This window comes from Cupressus sempervirens, chromosome 3 (genome assembly GCF_028749045.1).
Source record: "Cupressus sempervirens isolate cs-2001-9-10 chromosome 3, ASM2874904v1, whole genome shotgun sequence".
Classification (NCBI taxonomy): domain Eukaryota; kingdom Viridiplantae; phylum Streptophyta; class Pinopsida; order Cupressales; family Cupressaceae; genus Cupressus; species Cupressus sempervirens.
In genome coordinates this window covers 196,115,742-196,134,034 of record NC_143120.1, presented here as the reverse complement: position 1 = coordinate 196,134,034, position 18,293 = coordinate 196,115,742, and the positions used below count along the sequence as shown (strand labels likewise).

General features: G+C 34.4%; 1 protein-coding gene across 5 annotated transcripts; it reads right to left on the bottom strand.

Annotated features, from left to right (window-relative positions):
- Nucleotides 1-595: 595 nt before the first annotated feature.
- On the bottom strand, nucleotides 596-5,733 carry LOC149565484 (autophagy-related protein 8C-like). Of its 5 annotated transcripts, none has more exons than XM_089819026.1 (7): nucleotides 5,613-5,733; nucleotides 4,049-4,104; nucleotides 3,530-3,570; nucleotides 3,315-3,370; nucleotides 1,535-1,587; nucleotides 1,247-1,365; nucleotides 596-989 (listed from the first exon to the last, which is right to left on the bottom strand). In XM_089819026.1, the coding sequence occupies exons 3-7, from the start codon at nucleotides 3,564-3,566 to the stop codon at nucleotides 877-879; spliced, it is 378 nt and encodes a 125-aa protein (XP_089675152.1). In that variant the 5' UTR covers nucleotides 3,567-3,570; nucleotides 4,049-4,104; nucleotides 5,613-5,733; the 3' UTR covers nucleotides 596-876. The 5 variants fall into 5 exon arrangements, with proteins under 5 accessions (XP_089675152.1, XP_089675153.1, XP_089675154.1 ...); XM_089819027.1 differs by having other exon boundaries at nucleotides 5,617-5,733; XM_089819028.1 differs by lacking the exon at nucleotides 5,613-5,733 and adding an exon at nucleotides 5,431-5,578.
- Between the last annotated feature and the right edge of the window lie 12,560 nt (nucleotides 5,734-18,293).

Sequence of the window (18,293 nt, the reverse complement as noted above, 5' to 3'; positions counted from 1 at the left end):
TTTCTTATTTCTGATTAGGATGGTGGAAGTGTGTCGGCAAACAAGCCGTTCTTAAATCATGGCATTGAAAAATTAGAAATAACGTGTCTCAGAGATGAAAAGTTGCAAGAAAAAATTAGAAATTGGACAATATCTGACAAAAACCAGCAAGACGTGCCCTGGATGAATAAAACCCCATTATCTTAAATTCCATCCGTTGGTTCAACGAAGTGGAAATCAAGACATTGTTCTAGACAATCGATTTGTTGATTTATTTATTTGCTATCATTAACCCATGTCTATTATTCTTGCATTGCAAGACAATCGGTTCTTTTAACATCACAAATCATCTGCCCATGGGAAATTTATCAAACATTGGAAATATCTTAACAGCTACAATAAAAAAATCCTCTCGAAATTTGGTTTGAAAAACATGGTCTGTGATTTCTGTACTGCCATTGTATCAAATCACCAGTGCTGTCATGAAGCATCTATAGTTCTTCAGAGAACCAGAAATTTCAGTCTCTCAAAAGGTGCCATTAATCTTGAAAATCAATATTAAACCTAAAACTATATTTCTCATCACTAGACAATATAAGTGAATCAACAGATGGTATATTCAAAACAAATAATTGAACAAGCTATTCAGAAATTATAGAATTTACATTTCTAAACAGAGCTGCCTGTCTTGTTCACAAGGACAATACTTATTTACAAACGACTCCTATACAGTTCAGTTTTCTTTATCTTAATAACATTAAAGATAATTACCATATAATTCGGTAGTTATAATCAGAATAGTAATAGTCTTGTCCTAGTAGATAAATTGAGTGAGTGAATATTCACTCTAAATGCAACGAAATTCATTTACTGCTAAATCTGTCTGATTCACTGTGGCTAGCAACAAGCAATCAAACATTCATTGCCAAATGTATTTTCTCCACTGTATGTAACATATAGGAATCCATCCTCATCTTTGTGCTCATCATATATTGAGGACATTATAGCAGCTGCAAAATTAAGAAGTACCATTTTAGTTATAAATGGACATTGAAAGACAACAAAGCAGGATTTTATTCATCAAAACGTTTAAAAACTAGCCAAATGCAAAATGTCGACTAATTTGCACAACAGCAAAGCCAAAATGTAACTTCTGTCGCAGCCAATGAAACATACCAATGCAAACAGGATTGTGTAAGAAATATTTTAAGTCTATCTGTAATATATTGAGATGCAACGATTAAAAAAAAAAGGGGGAGTGAGAGACCAGTGGGAGGAAGGACATCGTTGACAAAAATAAAGATGGCCTTCTCTGCACTCAGCTTAATCCTTTTTCGAATGACATAGACAAACTGACCGACTGTCAGATCAGCTGGGACCAAGTACCTGTATAGAAGTATCATGAAAGTATAAATGTATAAATGGGACAATATGTAATGTCATTGAGTCATCAAAATCAAAAGGAAGATAAACAAAGCCTTGGTTTCATCAACCATTGAGTATTTCTAAAAACTTAACAGATAACTGCTACTCTCAGAAAAACTTAACTACCTACTTTTTCTTGTCAATGTTTGGGATGTCACTCCTCTCTGCCTTCTCCACAATTACCTGACAAAGAAAACCAACTATTAAACAAACAAAAAACGCTGTACCATTTCAAAGTTCCAAAAAAATGCACTAGCTGAAACCTTAAAAATAGTAATTATACATCAAAGCTTAAAATATAATACCTGTGTAACATTTTTAAATATACTCGTGCAACACTGAAACTAGTAGGTACAAAAGAAGCCTTAACCAGTCATTCTATCATTAAAAATAATAGTTGCATGCTAATGTTGGACATAACATGCCCCATAATGTGCAATGCTTTAGGACACGTTATAGACCATGGTTTCAATCTAAGTGAACCCGGCAGGCAGATACATAAAAAAAATTGGGAGTTTTGGATATATTTATATATATAGCTACTTTTAAACAAATTGTTGAAAATTCTTAGCACTGGGTGTCTCTGTGCATCCCAATGGCACACTTTTTCTCCACGTCTGTGTATCCAAATGTGGATGCACATCACATGGCTAAAAGGCCCTACCTGTGAGCATACAAATTCACCAGCACCCACATCCTGCACCATAATGCACCGGCATCCATGTTTGTTGGCAAAGTGCACACACCTGGACACACTGTGACCCAATACCTAAGGCTTTACTTAATTTGGTACCGGCATCCATGTTTGTTGGCAAAGTGCACACACCTGGACACACTGTGACCCAGTACCTAAGGCTTTACTTAATTTGGTTTGTATTCAACTATAGCCCTCTACTTGGCAGATCAATATCAAGCCTGAGCAAATCAAACAAATAAGTGAATTTGAAAGTGTGAAACAAATTTTTTTTTCTAACCAAAAGCTCCATCTGAAAAATCATTATACTGGAGGCAAGCAATGTAACAGCTCTCAGTTTTCACACCATTGGTGACAAGGTCACTGAAAAATCTTTAAGACCTTAAACAGTTAAAGCTCCTCAACAACAGAGCAACCAACACCGCTGTCAGCATTTTTTGCAATGAACCCATGGCTTTATGACATCACCCCAGATGATCATATTCATCATCTTTGTAGTTCAGTATTTTAAAGCATGCCTGGTGTTGCAACAATTTCTTTTAGGGTATTTTTTGATAAAAAGCTTGTGTTGCATGCAGAAAATTAGTAAAACAAACTTTAGTGACAATGATGCTATTTGCCAGATTTCTAGATTTTTGGTTGAAACTTGATCTCTTAGATAACTTCTCAATTTAACACCATTATTAGTTGGGATTCGTTACTGTCACACATCAGAAGATTAGAAGAACCATGTTGCAAATTATCCAGCGAACAGAGGGAGTGATTAAGTCAACATCCTCATCGAGTCTTATACTAGTACTTTCCAAAATCATCTCTAAAATAACTTTTCAATTTAATTACATTGTTATTACATGGTATACGAGAAATTTTGAGGACTGTTGGAATCCTGGGCACTTTATGAGAAGGTAAAATTTCAATTAAATCAACCAATCTTGAGACTGGTACACAATGATTTGATAAGCTCACATATTGGCTACCCTTTAAATGTACCTCAAAGTACTCTGCTAGAAAGCACCAAGGAAGATGGATATGATAGACATGCTACAACACCTTTTTAACCCAAGCATATTTTAATCATTTTATTGATACGTATTGGTAAAATAATAGCCACAACTTGTGCGTTGATGGCGAACATCAAAGAACCCATCATTCAAAATGGTCACTGAATGCCAAAGATGTAGAATACTTGAAATGTTTTAACAACTAAAAAACTTACTGGAATTCTATCGGGATATTTGTCCCTGATTCTTGCAGCTTCAGCTTTTCTTTTCTCTGCATGATAGATAGCATTGTCAGAACATAGAGAAGACTGACAAAATACATTGTAAAATAGTCAATATAGCATATATTATGGAAAACAAAAAAATATGGCAAACAAGCTCAATTCTATAAAGCTTAAAACTCAATAATAAGTCACATAACATTACTCACCTAGGTCATGCTCTTGCTTGAAAGAACTCTTTGCCATTGTTCTGTCAATTTTCCAAAAGAAACAAAATTAGAAATTCATTAAACAATCGTAACTGTACCAAATCCTAAAAATGAACTTGGAACTATGCAGAAACAAACTTAAATTCAGTAAACAATCAAAATTGTACCAAATGCTAAAATTAAAATTGATACCATGCAACCAAACAGAGCCGAACCCCTTATAAGTTATGAGTCATGTTGCATTCAATTTGTAGAAAGAAAGGAAGAACTAACAGGCACAAAATTATTGTGAAGCTATGTTCACCATGTAGAAAGAAAACAGATGAACTATCAAATACAAAACGCTTGTCATATTACATTCAGAATGTGAAATGAAAGAGAAGAGCCATCAAACACATGCCATTTATGGTTGTTTCAAATGACAACTAGTAAAGGAAATCAACAGTACTTCCAAATAAATCGTAAAACAGAATGGCTTAAAAGAAAGTTCTTTCCAGATAAATGGAAACTGAACCTTACATTCCAATCGTTTCTGAAAAATCAGGAAGATCCTTCGAGTAGCAACCTCTATAAACCTACAGCAAGAAATAAAAATCAGAATGTATACACGAAACAGAGGACTGCTGTCTGGAATACGGGCTAGCCAAGTAATGAAGGTTCACTTCTAATAAAAAAGCAGCTTCGCATGCACCAAACCCACTATGACAAGCAAATTCAACAAAAATTTAATTATTAACAACCAACTTTCATTCAAAACAATTAGCACCAATATACGTTCAATTGGAAAAGAAAAGAAAAATCGTGTAACAAAGCACATATAACACCTAATTACAATCCGTTGGAACAATCAAAAACAAAAATCATTCAAATAAAATGCAAATCAGAAATTCGATTAACAAAGCATACAATATTATAAAACACCCAATTTCCATTACTGGTAGTGAACTAGGTATGCAAGGTACAGCCAAAGGCACGACCATGCTGGAAATGTAGAATGGGGCAAAGTTTAAATGAATCTATTCGCCAGCCATGGACTAAAATTCCCTAAACACAAAAATCTGAGGAAATCTTACCAATGCAGCCTTGGAAATGAGAACAATTCGCAAGATTGAGAGTCAAACCGAAGCATAAAACACATTAAAAATATATTTACACAGCCATATTCAGGTCAGCTGCTACCGGACTACAAATCAAAAATACTTTTGCACAAAAATATTACATAAAAATTCGATATATTTATGAGCCAAACCGAAGCATAAAACAAATCGATAGGTTAAACTACTAGACCACTCCCAAAAATATCATGATGGCGAACTAGGGTTGCATGGCACAGCCAAACGCACGCCCATGGCGGAAACGTAAAATGGCGCAAAGCTTAAACGATTCTATACGCCGCCGGGCATGGGCTGAAATTTCCTAAACACAAACAAAACTGGGGGAATCCTACCAATCGAAACTTCGAAGAAAAAGAACAATTCGCACGATTGAGAGTCGTCTGCACAGCTATATTTAGAGCGAATTTGGTACCCGCTCCCTCACTACGAATCACAAATATTCTTGCCCTAAAATATTATCCAAAAATTCAATACTATTTATTAGAGGAGAAACGAAGCATTCAAAAATCGATGTGACAAATTCCTAAAAAATCCCAAAAAAATCAGATTATCATAAAGGATTTTGAAGGAACACGATAAAAAAAAAAAAAAAAAAACGCAACAGATAAGTGAAATTACGGACCTTAGAGACAAAACACCCTCACTGCTTCATCGCGTGCATAGGGTTTGAACCAAAAAAAAGGGGAAAATTTCAAAGCCTGGAGACAAAATAACTAATTCAAGAGAATTTCAGTTGCAAAATAAAACTAAAAAGGCCAATCGCAGGCCCTAAAACTACACCCTTACCGCTTCGTATAAAAAAGGGTTGTAATCTTTCAAAAACACGCCAGACACCGCGAGAAAACCTTATTTTTTATACAATCTATGAATTCTGGTGATCAAATCGAACAGTAAAACGCAGAAATACAACAATCCAGGGATGAAAGGATTGAACAGAGAAAAAAGCACAGGAGATGAGGGTTCCAAACCTGCCTCGTTGGGCGAAAGCGTCGAATAATTCAGATGCCTTCCTTCGTCTGCCTTGCGAATAATAAAATCTACTCTTTCGTGCTCCACTCACAATGATAGCTATTAATAATTGTCAATTTCATTTTTTTCACCTCTCCGGGTTATTTGTATTTAAAGCCCGTCGTCGTTTTCTCCGGTTGGATTTCTCGTGGTTTTTTTTGGCTTTAAAACGAGGAGCTTTCCATTATATTAATTTTAGCGGTCTATTTTACAATTGGTTTGATGTTTTTAAAAAATATTTCTATAATTATTTTTATTTTTAATGCTTTTAGACCATATTTAGGCTTAGTAATATTTTGATTTAGAAGTGAGTAAAAGGAGTTAGTCATTGGCTCTTAGCCAGGTTTGCATGTGTGGGCGGGGTACCTAATGGATGACCTCCTTCATAAAAAATAAAAAATAAATCACATGTCATCCTTTTTAGCAAAACAATAAAAAAGCATACAAATGTGTTACTATTTGACTTTTTATTAATATTATAAATAATTTTTAATATAACTAAATTAATATTTCTTTAAAAATTACTATTTTTATTTATATTCAATTTATCATATACTAATAAAATGCTTATTTAAAAAATATATATTGTTAAAAATTAATATGAGATATATAAAAATAAATAATAAATAAAACTATTGACATTTAATATTTAAATATAAAAATGAAAGTGATTTAAAAAATAATTTAAAATTTAAAAACTAAATCAAGTGTAAATATCAAACAAAAATTAAAAACAAAATCATAAGTCATATTAAAAAAAATTGGATTTACTTATAATTTTAAAATTAATTGTTAATTTCTAAAAATTAGAAAATAAAATTATGCGAAAAGGTGATCCCACACAAAGTCTTTAGTTTCTTAATTAATTATTTTTAGTGCTTCCAATGTCACTATGATGATTGTTCCTTGCATGCTCTCAAAAATGAAATTTAAAAATGAAATTATTACTAAGGGACAGTAGGAGGTGAATTAATGTTCAAATGAATATCTTGACAATGATCACATGAAATGTGTACTAAGTTAGCTTTTATTAGGAATGGATTTGGTAGGAGTAGGAAATAATTTTAAGCCGAAAGGCTATTTGTGGGAACTTTGTCGTGGAAATTAATTTTTTGACGGAAATTTTGCAAGAGTTTAGCCGAAAAATTGAAAATCCTTCTCATTAATTATTTACCCATCAGTTTTTATCTCCCTCCACTTTTAACTCTTGTTTTGATATTTATTAATTATTATCTCCACTTTTAACTATTCTTTTTCTTTTTCTATTTATTAGGTGTGATTTCCACATTAGCTCAGTTAATTTTTTATTTTTAAAATTGATTTAGATTTTAGTTTTAAATTATTTTAATTTATTTTTTATATTAGTTTAATTTTTATTTTTAATATTATTTTTTAGTTTCTATAATTTATTTAGTCAATATAATATTTATTAGATATATTATTGTTTTATATTTCTCTTATTAATTTTTCATAATAGAGTTTTTGATGGGTTTTTTAAATGATTTTTTTTTCATATTTGATAAATTTAATTTAAATAAATAATATTTATTAATCATTTTAAAAGATTTTAGTAAATATTATGTTATTTAAATTAAAAAGTATTAATAATCTAATTTGTTCACATAAGATTATAATTTAAATATCCACTTTTAACTTCTTTTTCTTTTCTTATTTATTTTAAAAATAATTATTTGTGATCTCCACATTAGATTATGTTGTGATCTTTATTTATTAAACTTTTGATTTTTAAATTGATTTAGGTTTTAGTTTTTAAATTACTTTAATTTTTTTTATTAGTTTAGTTTTTTCTTTAAATATTGTTTTCTCAGTTTCTATAATTTATTTAGTCAATAGAATATTTGTTAGAGATGTCACTATTTTTCATATTATTATTTTTGTATTTTTCCTATTAATTTTTTGTAATAAATTTTTTGATGGGTTTAAAAAATATATATATATATATATATTTTATAAATTGAATTTAATTGTAAAATGTTGAAATTATTGAACACGTTTCTTAAGCAATATTCAAATTTCCTAAATATTGTAAATTTTATATCTATGTTTTAATCTTCAACTCTTTTTTTTTGTATTTTCATTTTTAAAAAACTTATATTTACATTATTTAATGTTTATTCTACATTTTTCTCTTAAATCTCATCTCTTATCGGCACACTCGTTGCATGTACAAAAGCATGCGACTATTAGTAATTTGGTTGTTTTAGATTTAGAGGCTAGTTATACACATTTTAGGATTGTTTTCATGTGAAATGTTACTTATATGTTAATAGTGATACAAGGAATGAATTGATGGGCTTAGATGAAATGATACAAATTACAAATGGATAAAGTATGGAAATATGTGAATATGAATAAAATATGGTCAAATGTAATGGGATGAGAAAAGATGGGGGTATCTAAAGAATTGGGGAACTGAGGAGAAATGAACAAAGACAATTTCCTTTGACAATACATTTTTGTTGCAAAATTGGCTTACAAACCTTCAACATGCAAATAGAATCACCATGGCTTCAAGTTGACAAGCCTAAAATTTGTCATAAACATACTCCCTTGTCCTAAACCTTGCAACTTCTTCAATGAAAAACTTCTTAAATGGTAAAGATAAAATGAAAATAACTCACAACAATTACATAACTTAATACTCTTTTGTCCTAAACCTTGCAACTTCTTCAATGAAAAACTTCTTAAATGATAAATATAAAATGAAAATAATTAATAATAGTTACATAACCGTTGCTTTGGGAACTCCAAAATAGTTATGCCAAAAAGGAGAAAAGGCTTCTAGTCAACTTGTAAAATGTCTACAATGCTTATGTTCACCTTGTCATTTCCACTCAGCATCATGCTAAAAATATTAGTCAATAATGACACCCGCTCCACCTAATAGGACCTTGAAATAACAAAAAATATATAGGTTATTATGGGGTGCCCATTTTGAACAATTATCTTTTAGGGGTGTATAGTGTTGTGAATCCCAAATACATGCCAAGAAAGACAAATTTCAAATATTATACTTTAAAACTGTATCATAAATGGTATCAAATTATAATAATGGTGCAAAATTAAAGATAGCAACAAAAAAAAATGTTTGAATGTTTAGTACCAAAAAAATTATCTATGACAAATAGCTCAAAAACTTTGATGCAATTCAAACCGATCACACAACCTATTGGTATTATCCATGATTTCCCCCCACATTTTTACTTTAATTAGCTTGACTTAGTTTATTATTTTTTCATTGACTCAATCAAGTGGTTCTCATAGGTTTGTGATTCTTTTATTTGTCTTTTGTACCTCGTGCACCATTTGTGAAAACTAATTTTCACTTTGTTTCTTTATTTCCTTGGCTTTCTCTTTCCACTGTTTTTCTTTTTCCCTCTTGTTGTCCAATTCCTTATCTATGTTACTGATTGTATGTCCACTAGACTCCAACTTTTTCAAAATATCTATTGCAGATTCTCTTTCATCCTCAATTTTTTACTTGATTCTTGCAATTTGTCCTTGAGTTCTTTGAATTTTACATCTGCTTCCATATTAACATGATTCATAGCATCACTAAGCTTCTTATTGCTTTGTTCCAATTGTTCCTTCAACTTCTTGAGTTTTGCTTCTCTCTCTACATTTACATCACTTAGCTTTGTATTGCTTTCTTCCAATTGTTCCTTTAGAATTTTCATTTTTGCCTCCATATTTTCTGGCTGAAACTGTGGACTTACTTCTTGAGAGGAAACACTTGTAATCCTTTTCTCTATTTCTTTGCACCCATTATCTATTGCTTTCTCCTTTGCCTTTACATTTGTTAGGTCTTCTTTTAACTTTTCAATTGCCTTCTCTTGCCCTTTTTATCTCTCTCCATCTTGAACAGTGAACTATAGACCACAAAGTTGGTCTTCTTTGCTATCTAACTTTGTCCACATTTTCTACTTTGGAGAAATCCATAGATAGTGTGCTAACATGAAAATCTGGTGGATTTATCTCTCTCTGGTGGATTTTTACCCAGCGGTGGGGGAGAAACAATCATAAACTCCATCATTTCTTTATTTCTGTTATATGTTGGAAATATCCTACTCGATGCAAGTTCTTGTAACAAAACTATTGAGTTCAAAATTTGGGTTTGTTGATACAATATGATGTTTGAAAGGACAAAGAGCACTTGCAACATTGTATTTGTCTCCACCAATGCTCGAGGTTGTAATAATTGCATTTTGAGGATTACCAATGGTATCACCCCTTCCTAATTCTACCCCACTGCCACTAACAAGTCGAGTTTTTGGACTCTTCTCAGGGTTTTGTCCTGAGGGAATTGTGACTGACATTATATCAATATTAGTATTTGAAACCTTTTACTTCTCTACATATCACTTCAACTATAGTATTCTAGTCAAATTTCAATCACATCGTACTTTTTGAAGATGAAAAAACATGGGAGGTTAGAATTCCATCGTGGATGAATAATGACATGGGTTCACCTTTTTTGAAGAACTTGATGGGTCATCTGACTCGCCTCCAATGATTGATTTATGACCAAGTTTTTGTGGCTCTGGTATTGGAGTGGATACCAATTTCCTTGATCTGGTGTGCCCATCCTACCATCACCTGGATAACCCATTTTTCTATCATATTTTCCTTTATGCAATAATTTTCCCTTGTCTTTTGATTGAGTACAATATATTGTCTAGTTAAATCAAATGTAGTAGTAGTTGTTGTAGTAATGGATTCAGTGAAACCAGTGGCAGTGCCTATGGCAGTGGATGTAGGATCCTTACAAACCTCATACTCAATGTCTTCATCATCTGCATCATCTAATGTTGTTGTTGCATTTGGATGCTCATTATCCCATAATTTGTTAAATGTTTTATCCTCAGGCAAGTCTTCAAAATTTGCAGAGGTCTTGTTGTGGTCCCACAACACATGCCCCATATCCTAAATGGAAACAGAGACCTCCTATTTTGTTTTTGGCTTTTTGGATTCCTAGTCCAAGATCCGAGCCAGTTGGAGAGGCTCTTGTATTCCCTTAGTTTGCATTTGAGTCTCCCCTAAATAGTTCTATTGTGTAGAATTTAGACATTTTTAGACCAAAGGTCTTTTTTGCAAAAAATCAGCGCACCAGTGCACCTATTTAGGTGTATTGATGTGCCAAAGTGAGGAAAAGTTTTGTTTTAAATAGTTGTAGTTGTGTAGTTACACATCTCCCCAAAGGGTTGGGGTCTATAAAACCCCAACCTCTCCTCATAGTCCCCGCCTACCTTTTTTTGTCTCTTGTTCTCCATATCCTCTACCGCGCCATCTTCACAAAACTCTAATCGCACCCCATGTTATAGCTCTACACTATCCAAGGTGTGCTCTTCTGGCTCCTTTCGCTCTAACTTCAAAACCCAAGTGTGAGGTGTGTAATAGCACACCTAATCTGGTGCGCTGCTCTGCACCTCTCCTTTTGCAAAACATCAAAAATCTTTAAAAACAAATTTAAAAAAACCTTAAAAAACATAACAAACAAGGGCTAGGTGCACACTAAGCGCACCTAACTTGGTGCGCTAGTGCACATCCATATGCAAACTTTAAAACAAAGAAGGCACAAACCATGATAAGGATGGTGCGCATTAGTGCACCTCCACGGGTGCGTTGATGTACATGAATCCCCCAAATAACTCAAAAAAAGAGGGGTCTTGAAACATTAAGGTGTGCACTAGCGCACCTGATTTGGTGCACTAATGCCCAACTTGGGATTAGAACTTTGTTATGGAAATATGTGCATCTGGCAGGTGTGCCAACTTTATTTGTTTTGCATTTTAGGAATTTTAAGCCAGTTTTTTTGTGATTTTAGATAATTTAACATTTTGAGTTTTGTGCATGATAGTCTTTAGGGTTTAATTGATTCATTTTTCTCTAATTTCGAACTAATGGGCATCCTTTTTGTGTAGATATAGTGGCATCTTCATCAGGAGAGAAAATGACTTTGAAACCTATAGTGTTCAAGTTCCAAGGCATTCCTCCAGCGAAATCAAGGTTTCATGATGATTACTCTGAAGTCCGAGATACAGAGTTAGGACACACAGATTTGGGAGAATTCTTGAAGATATGTAACAAACCTACACAGAGATTTGCTATGGTTTCCACTTTGATTCATTCGGGTTTAGTAAATGTAGCATCTCACCCGGTGTTAGTACAATCTTCAAAGCTTGTTATGACACTTGCATGACATTTTGTCCCAAAAGAAAGAGTGGTGAAGAGTGTGACAGGAGAGATCATTCTTGATCTATGACCCAACAACATTGAGAAAGTATTTCGTTTCCCGAGGGTGGATCAATTTATCAGGTTAACTTATGAGGCAATAGAGAGATGATATAGAGATGACTTAGAACAGGCTTCTAAGATCGTCCAATCCTCTTATCTTATAAAGAAGACTCCTCTGGGAAAGACAACTAGTAAAATGGACATGACAAGGGGATATATGAAGGAAGATATTGGGTACTCAATCATACTTTTGAGTAGAGTAATGGGTTTTTCGGTAGCTAGACACCTAAATATCTTCATGGTACATTTTATCGAGACTATTAAGATGGTGAAGAGACAAAAGGAAGTTCTACATGACATCCTACCTAGTGTACTTAGTAGTCGTGAGGGCAACAGACTACCTAGGGCTATACAAAAGAGGCATCATGCAAGATCCCAATGCTTGGCCATATATTGTTTATCCACAATTGATGAAGAAGAGACTCTCAGGGTAGAGCAAGGAATACAAAATTGTCAATGATGCCTTCATATTCGCCATAATCAGATTCATAGAAGGAGATTATGCAAAGAGGTTATCAGATGATGCAGTGGCATAGATAATGTCACTTGGTGCACATTACATTCATGTATCTAAGGGTAGCTGGTACCATGGTAAATCCGAAGAAGCTTCCAAGGTATCCTAGTGACAGACTTGTTCTCTTATAGATCGCTTGACAACTCTCATCTGCATGCGACGTGGTTAGAAAACAACATAAACAATGTTGGGCATGGCCTCTAATTATAGGACCTTTTCAAGTAAAGTGGAAGAAAGATATTCCTTCTTTTGAGTGTGAATGGGATTAGTATCCCTTAGAAGAGTACAATTCTCCATGCCCATGTTTTGATAATATCGAGAGAGTATAGTATCTGGCAGGAAAAGAATTCACACATGAAGAAGCTATCGAAGACCATTGGATGAATGCAAAAAATGACTATGATGTCTGTATCAGGGACTATAGTAGGATGACTTTGTTTAAAAAAAATAAGGCTCTAAAGATAAAGATTCTATTGTAGATATTGCAACAAGACTCAGGGGAGTTGTGTGACCCTTTGTTCAATGAAGATAAAATTGGGGAACAACCCATTATGAATGCTGAGGTTGACAAGGAAGAGAATGATGATATTAATCATCAAGCGAGGCATGTTATCAAAATGATGCAAAATTGGATCAAGAAACCATTTAAACTTGATCCAATACCTGAGACAGTGGATTTCCATGCATAGGCCTGCCTAGCCAAAGGTAGAGGGAAGAAAGTCACCATCCCTACCTTTGCAGCTTAGTCACCCATTAGGCTCGAAATGGTATACCAACTTGACAGACTAGTTGGATACTATCACCCTCAAGAGAGAAAAGCAAGGGCAAAAGAAAGAGGAGTTCTCCTCAAAGAGCTGAACCAAAAGAGGGTGAAATCTTGGCACCTCCGCAGCAACAAGAAGAAAATGTGCAAGGGTCAGAAGATACTAGAGCTTCACAAGTCCATGTAGACCCTCAAGTGCCACCAGCTACACCCAACCAAGAAAAAATAGAGGTTGAAATTCAAGAAGTTTCCCCTTCTAGACAAGTAGAACAAGCATCCCCTTTTCTGCCTAAAAAGGGGAAAAAGATTAAGACTCCTATCAAGAAAAGGCAAAGGGTGATTAGGAGGGTAGTACCTTTCCCATCTATCCCAGAACCCATTCCTAAAGAAGAAGAAGAGGAGGATGAGGAGGATGATGTACCTTTGAATAGAAGAACATGGCTAGTTAGAACCATGAAACAAGAAAGGAGAAGAAGTTCCATTGTTACACCGCCATCAATTCCAAAGGAACCTCTGCAGATAATTACATATGAGGATGAAATATAGCAATGGATTGATGAGTAGGATGTAGAGGGCATTGACATATTTATGATGTCATATTTTGATTTCATGCCCATAGGGACAAAATTGGTGGGATACAAGATTCGGGATACCCCGACAAATGAGCCCCAATAGGAAGACTGGACACAAATGCCACCAGAATCATAGGGTCCAAAGATGACTCCTTCATCCCCATTGCAAGTCATAGTTGTTGATAAAGGATCTTCTACTCCCTTGCCTCCATGTACCAAAGAAGAACAAATTCAAAAGGAGCAAGAGGAAGAACCGCAACAAATATCAACCGATGAAGTGTCTAGGGAAGAGCAAATGGTTCAATATCCTCAACAAGCTCCCCAAGACATCGAGGTAAGAACTGTGGGCTCCATGAAAACAAAAACTATAGAGGAAGAACCTTCACAGAGGGAAAAGACCCCAGAAAGGAGCGATATGGGAAAAGGGGTAGCAAAACAAACTCCTTCATCCTCAAGAGGCGGGCCTTCGATGGAATGAGTTCGAAGGTGGTTAAGCAAAGAAATGATAAGAAGTAAAAGGCCATAATTCAATGCTGATGAAGAGGATATGTTTGAGTTGATTGATGTTCTAAGGAAACCTAAGTCCCCTTCAAGAGAGGTAAGAGCATTAGCGTTCATCAATAGTGACCGAAATCAAGATTTATTCATGCAAGTGGCTATTCCTCCACTTGATTCAAAAATAGAAGATTTGGGTCCACAAGATTATCAAATCAAACAGGTTATGCTCAGGAGGCCACATTGGATACAACCAAGTTGATGGTCACAATGGGGATGAAGGAGGTATTTAGGAGTTTGAAGCAAGAAGGGGTAGAACTGATGACACTTCGTAGGGAAAATGAAATCCTAAAAGGATATTTAGCTAAAGTGGTTGGTCCTTTGCATCCTGAACACCCTGAAGATTCTTTAACTATAGCACTTAAAAGGAGAGATAAGGGAGGAGTGCATTTGGATCCATTTTTGAATGCTTGTTAGCAATGGTAGAAAAGTTTTGAGGAAAAGGGTGTGCTTATCATCCAAGGAAACCTAAAGCTACTACATGCTATGCAGGAAAATGTAGATAAAAAGGTAGCAATTTTGAAGCAGGATTTCAATATTATGAATGAGGTACATGTATGGGGTAAGGATTTACAAGTGCTACAAGCAATAAAGGGCCAAAGATACAGAATGCTTATGGGTGTATATATTACAGAAGAGTTAGATTTTCTTAATGATTAGGTAGAGAAAATAGCAGATAGTAATAAAGTAATGGAATCATTACATGTAGAGATCCACCAGCTCAAGGACCAAGCCCAAGAGCAGATTTTGCAGGTAGAGAAACATTATAGTGATGCATGTCTTGACATATTTGAAGACGATGCATGAGAGAAATTAATAGGTGTGGAGGTAGTAGTTGAGAAATTCAAGAAGATTTTTGAAGAAGCTTTTACTGATGATGACATTCGGCAAGCATTTAGAATAGAAGAAGCCTTGTTAGAGCTAGATACCAAACTTGGGGATTTTGCTAAAATCCAAATAAAGGTAGATAACTACAGATAAAAGGTCAAGGACAAGTATAATGCTTTAGACCTACCAGATGTAGCCAAGGTGACTGAGATTATTGAGAAATTCAAGAGCAAGCATCTAGACATAGCTCTAGTATGAAGGGGAATAAACCCAGAAGCTGAAATTTTAGTTTTGACACTTGGTAATTTTTTTGCATTTTTGTCCTTCGAGGTGCGCTGGTGAGCTGGTGCATTGGTGAGCTGGTGAACTGGTGCACTTTTTGGCACAAAGTTTTGAAAGATTTTTGGAGAGGTGCACTGGTGCATTTTTTTAAGGTGCACTGACAATTAACTACTAGTGCTAAAAATAGAGCTTTCCATGCATCAAAAACACATTCTGACAACAGTTTAACTCCAACAGACACCTAGTAAAGGATTAGCTTCTATTTTTGACACTTCCACATTGACTAAAGGCTCTCTTCTTCTTATTTTCTCATAAATTCTTCGTTTATGACATGAAAAAGCTCATGCATCCAATTAATGAATATAAAAATAGATGGAGTCCTATTAAGCACGAGTTAGATTGTTAGTTTGTATATAAATAGTTTGTTTTATTAAATAAAAAGCACATTATTGCACGAAGATATCTCTCACTCTCAACACTAATTGAGGAGACAATTTCTTATAAATATTGGATTGTAATATGTATTCAAGCCTGCCGTTATTTTGCAATAGTATTATGATTTTGGTGCTCACATTTGGAGTGTAGTGATTCTTGCCTAAATGTGTCATTGTTTTGTGAATTTATGTTCATGGAATTGTGATTGAGCCAAAAGTTTATTGCTTTGTTTTTGGTTGTGCGATCTTTTAGTTTTGGTGTTTGCTACGGTTTGACAAATTCCACTGACGTATCTAGCTTGAGAAGAAATCACCCAATTGTACCTGCATAACTCTTTGTCTCACATGAGCACACTTTCTATGGCCTTGCGATTTGATGAAGAGTGAAACATCATACAATTATTAAAGTTTCCCATCAATGATTGCATCAGTGGAATCAAGGAAGTGATGTTCCTATTTTCATTAGTTACCTACTAATTTCTTTGAAAGCTTAACTCCTAGATGTGTTGTTTTCTGTAGCTTATGTCCATTAGGATTTTACTTTCATGTTATTTGCTTTAAAGTACTTGTTATTTTCTTTATTAACCCCTTGTTAAATTAGGAATTCATATTAGTTGCATCATTAGATTGTATTTGTTGGAAAACATAAAAAATACAAAAATGTAGTTCTTTTTGTGTGTTTTATTTTGAAGCAGCAAATAGATTCTACAGCTCATCTGAAATCAAACAAACTAGTAAAGGCATCCTCATGAACAAACACATTTATCTTCAACTGAGTGGATTCCAATAGGTCACAAGATCGCCCAAAACCTTGGAGTTGATCCCCAAGATTGACTTTTCAAGAGAGGAGTTTGAAAGAATTCCTACCATTTAGCATTGTGCATAACAACAACTCAACAGAAGTGGCACTAGAAGGAGGGCCTGATTTTGATTTTTGAAATAGAAGAAAAATTTGTCAAAGTTTCAAAATTTTGCACCTTTTACAAAGTTAAAAAAAATTCTAAGTTTTTTGAGAAATTTAGGTGTGCTAGTGTGCTAGTGAGTGAGTGCACTGGTGAGTTGGTGCACTGGTGAGCTGGTGTGTTGCTATGCTAAATTCTGTGGTGTGCCTCATCTTGTGAGAAAGTATGCTTTTGCAGAGGTGCACATTTTCTAGAGTTGATGCAAACTAGAGGGTTTTGATCTAGAATCTCCATTTCAGCAAGCTTTAAGATCTTCACCAAGTATGCATGAGTTTCTTGAGCTTACCCATTTTCACAAACCACATAATGACAAAGGAATATCTTGAATTCAACCACTTCCTTTTATCATTTTGTCATCTTCTTCAACTCTGCCTCCACTCCAACCATCTGGTGGACCACCAAATATTCCAACAGTTCTACCTCTGCAACAACCACCTTTAGGTCCGCCAAATCCTCTAATGGCCTTTTTTGCAAATGTTGTAGATTCATCAATAAACTTGAGAGGTGCACTCCATGACCTTACCAAGAAGCTCGAGAATTTTTGCCCAAGGTTCATTTATGGAGAAACATGAATTGTCGAAGATCATGTCAAAGTATTTAAATAAATTTGCAACCGAAAACAAATTGCCAACAAGGATGTCGTTCTTCATTTAATTCTCCTACTCTTTGGGGGAAATTGCCTTTAATTGGTACGTTAATTTTCCACCTAGATGTATTGGAGACTAGGATACTTTCAAAAAATTGTTCCTAGAACAATTCAAAACTTTCATCAACCCAGCCATGATACATCAACAATTCATATCAATCAAAAGGGACCCAGCTGAGACAGTTTCATGCTTCAACCATCGCTTTCATATGGCATATCACAAGCTAGAAGCGCCATACACTATACCAGTCAAAGTTGCTATTTAAATTTATCTAAATGCTATAGACCATCTTACTACTATTTTTCTAAGAATACCTCTTGAAAAAAATATCGACACATTGGATAAAGTCTTCCTAGAAGCAATTACCTTCACTAAGCAAGCTAATCCTAATGGAGGAGGATTAATGCTTCCAGCTCAAGTGATCACAACCATGGCAATATATCCTATTGGAGTACCCACAATGCCTACTCAATTCATACCTATGAATCCAATTCCATTACAATAGGCACCTGCTCCGCAAAACCCTACTCTAATATATCCAGGGTATGAACCTTTAAAAGTTGCCTTCTTTGAGCAAAAGGCAACAGTGCCCACTAAAGCAGATAATAGCTTTGTTTTAGAATTTGGTCAAATGAAAAAGATTATGTCACAAATGAACAACAAATAGACTCATCTAAGATTGTCATGAGGACAGAATGACAACTTCCAAAGGAACAATGCTGGTCCTTATAACAACAATTATGGCCAAAATTATAATAGGAACTTCAGT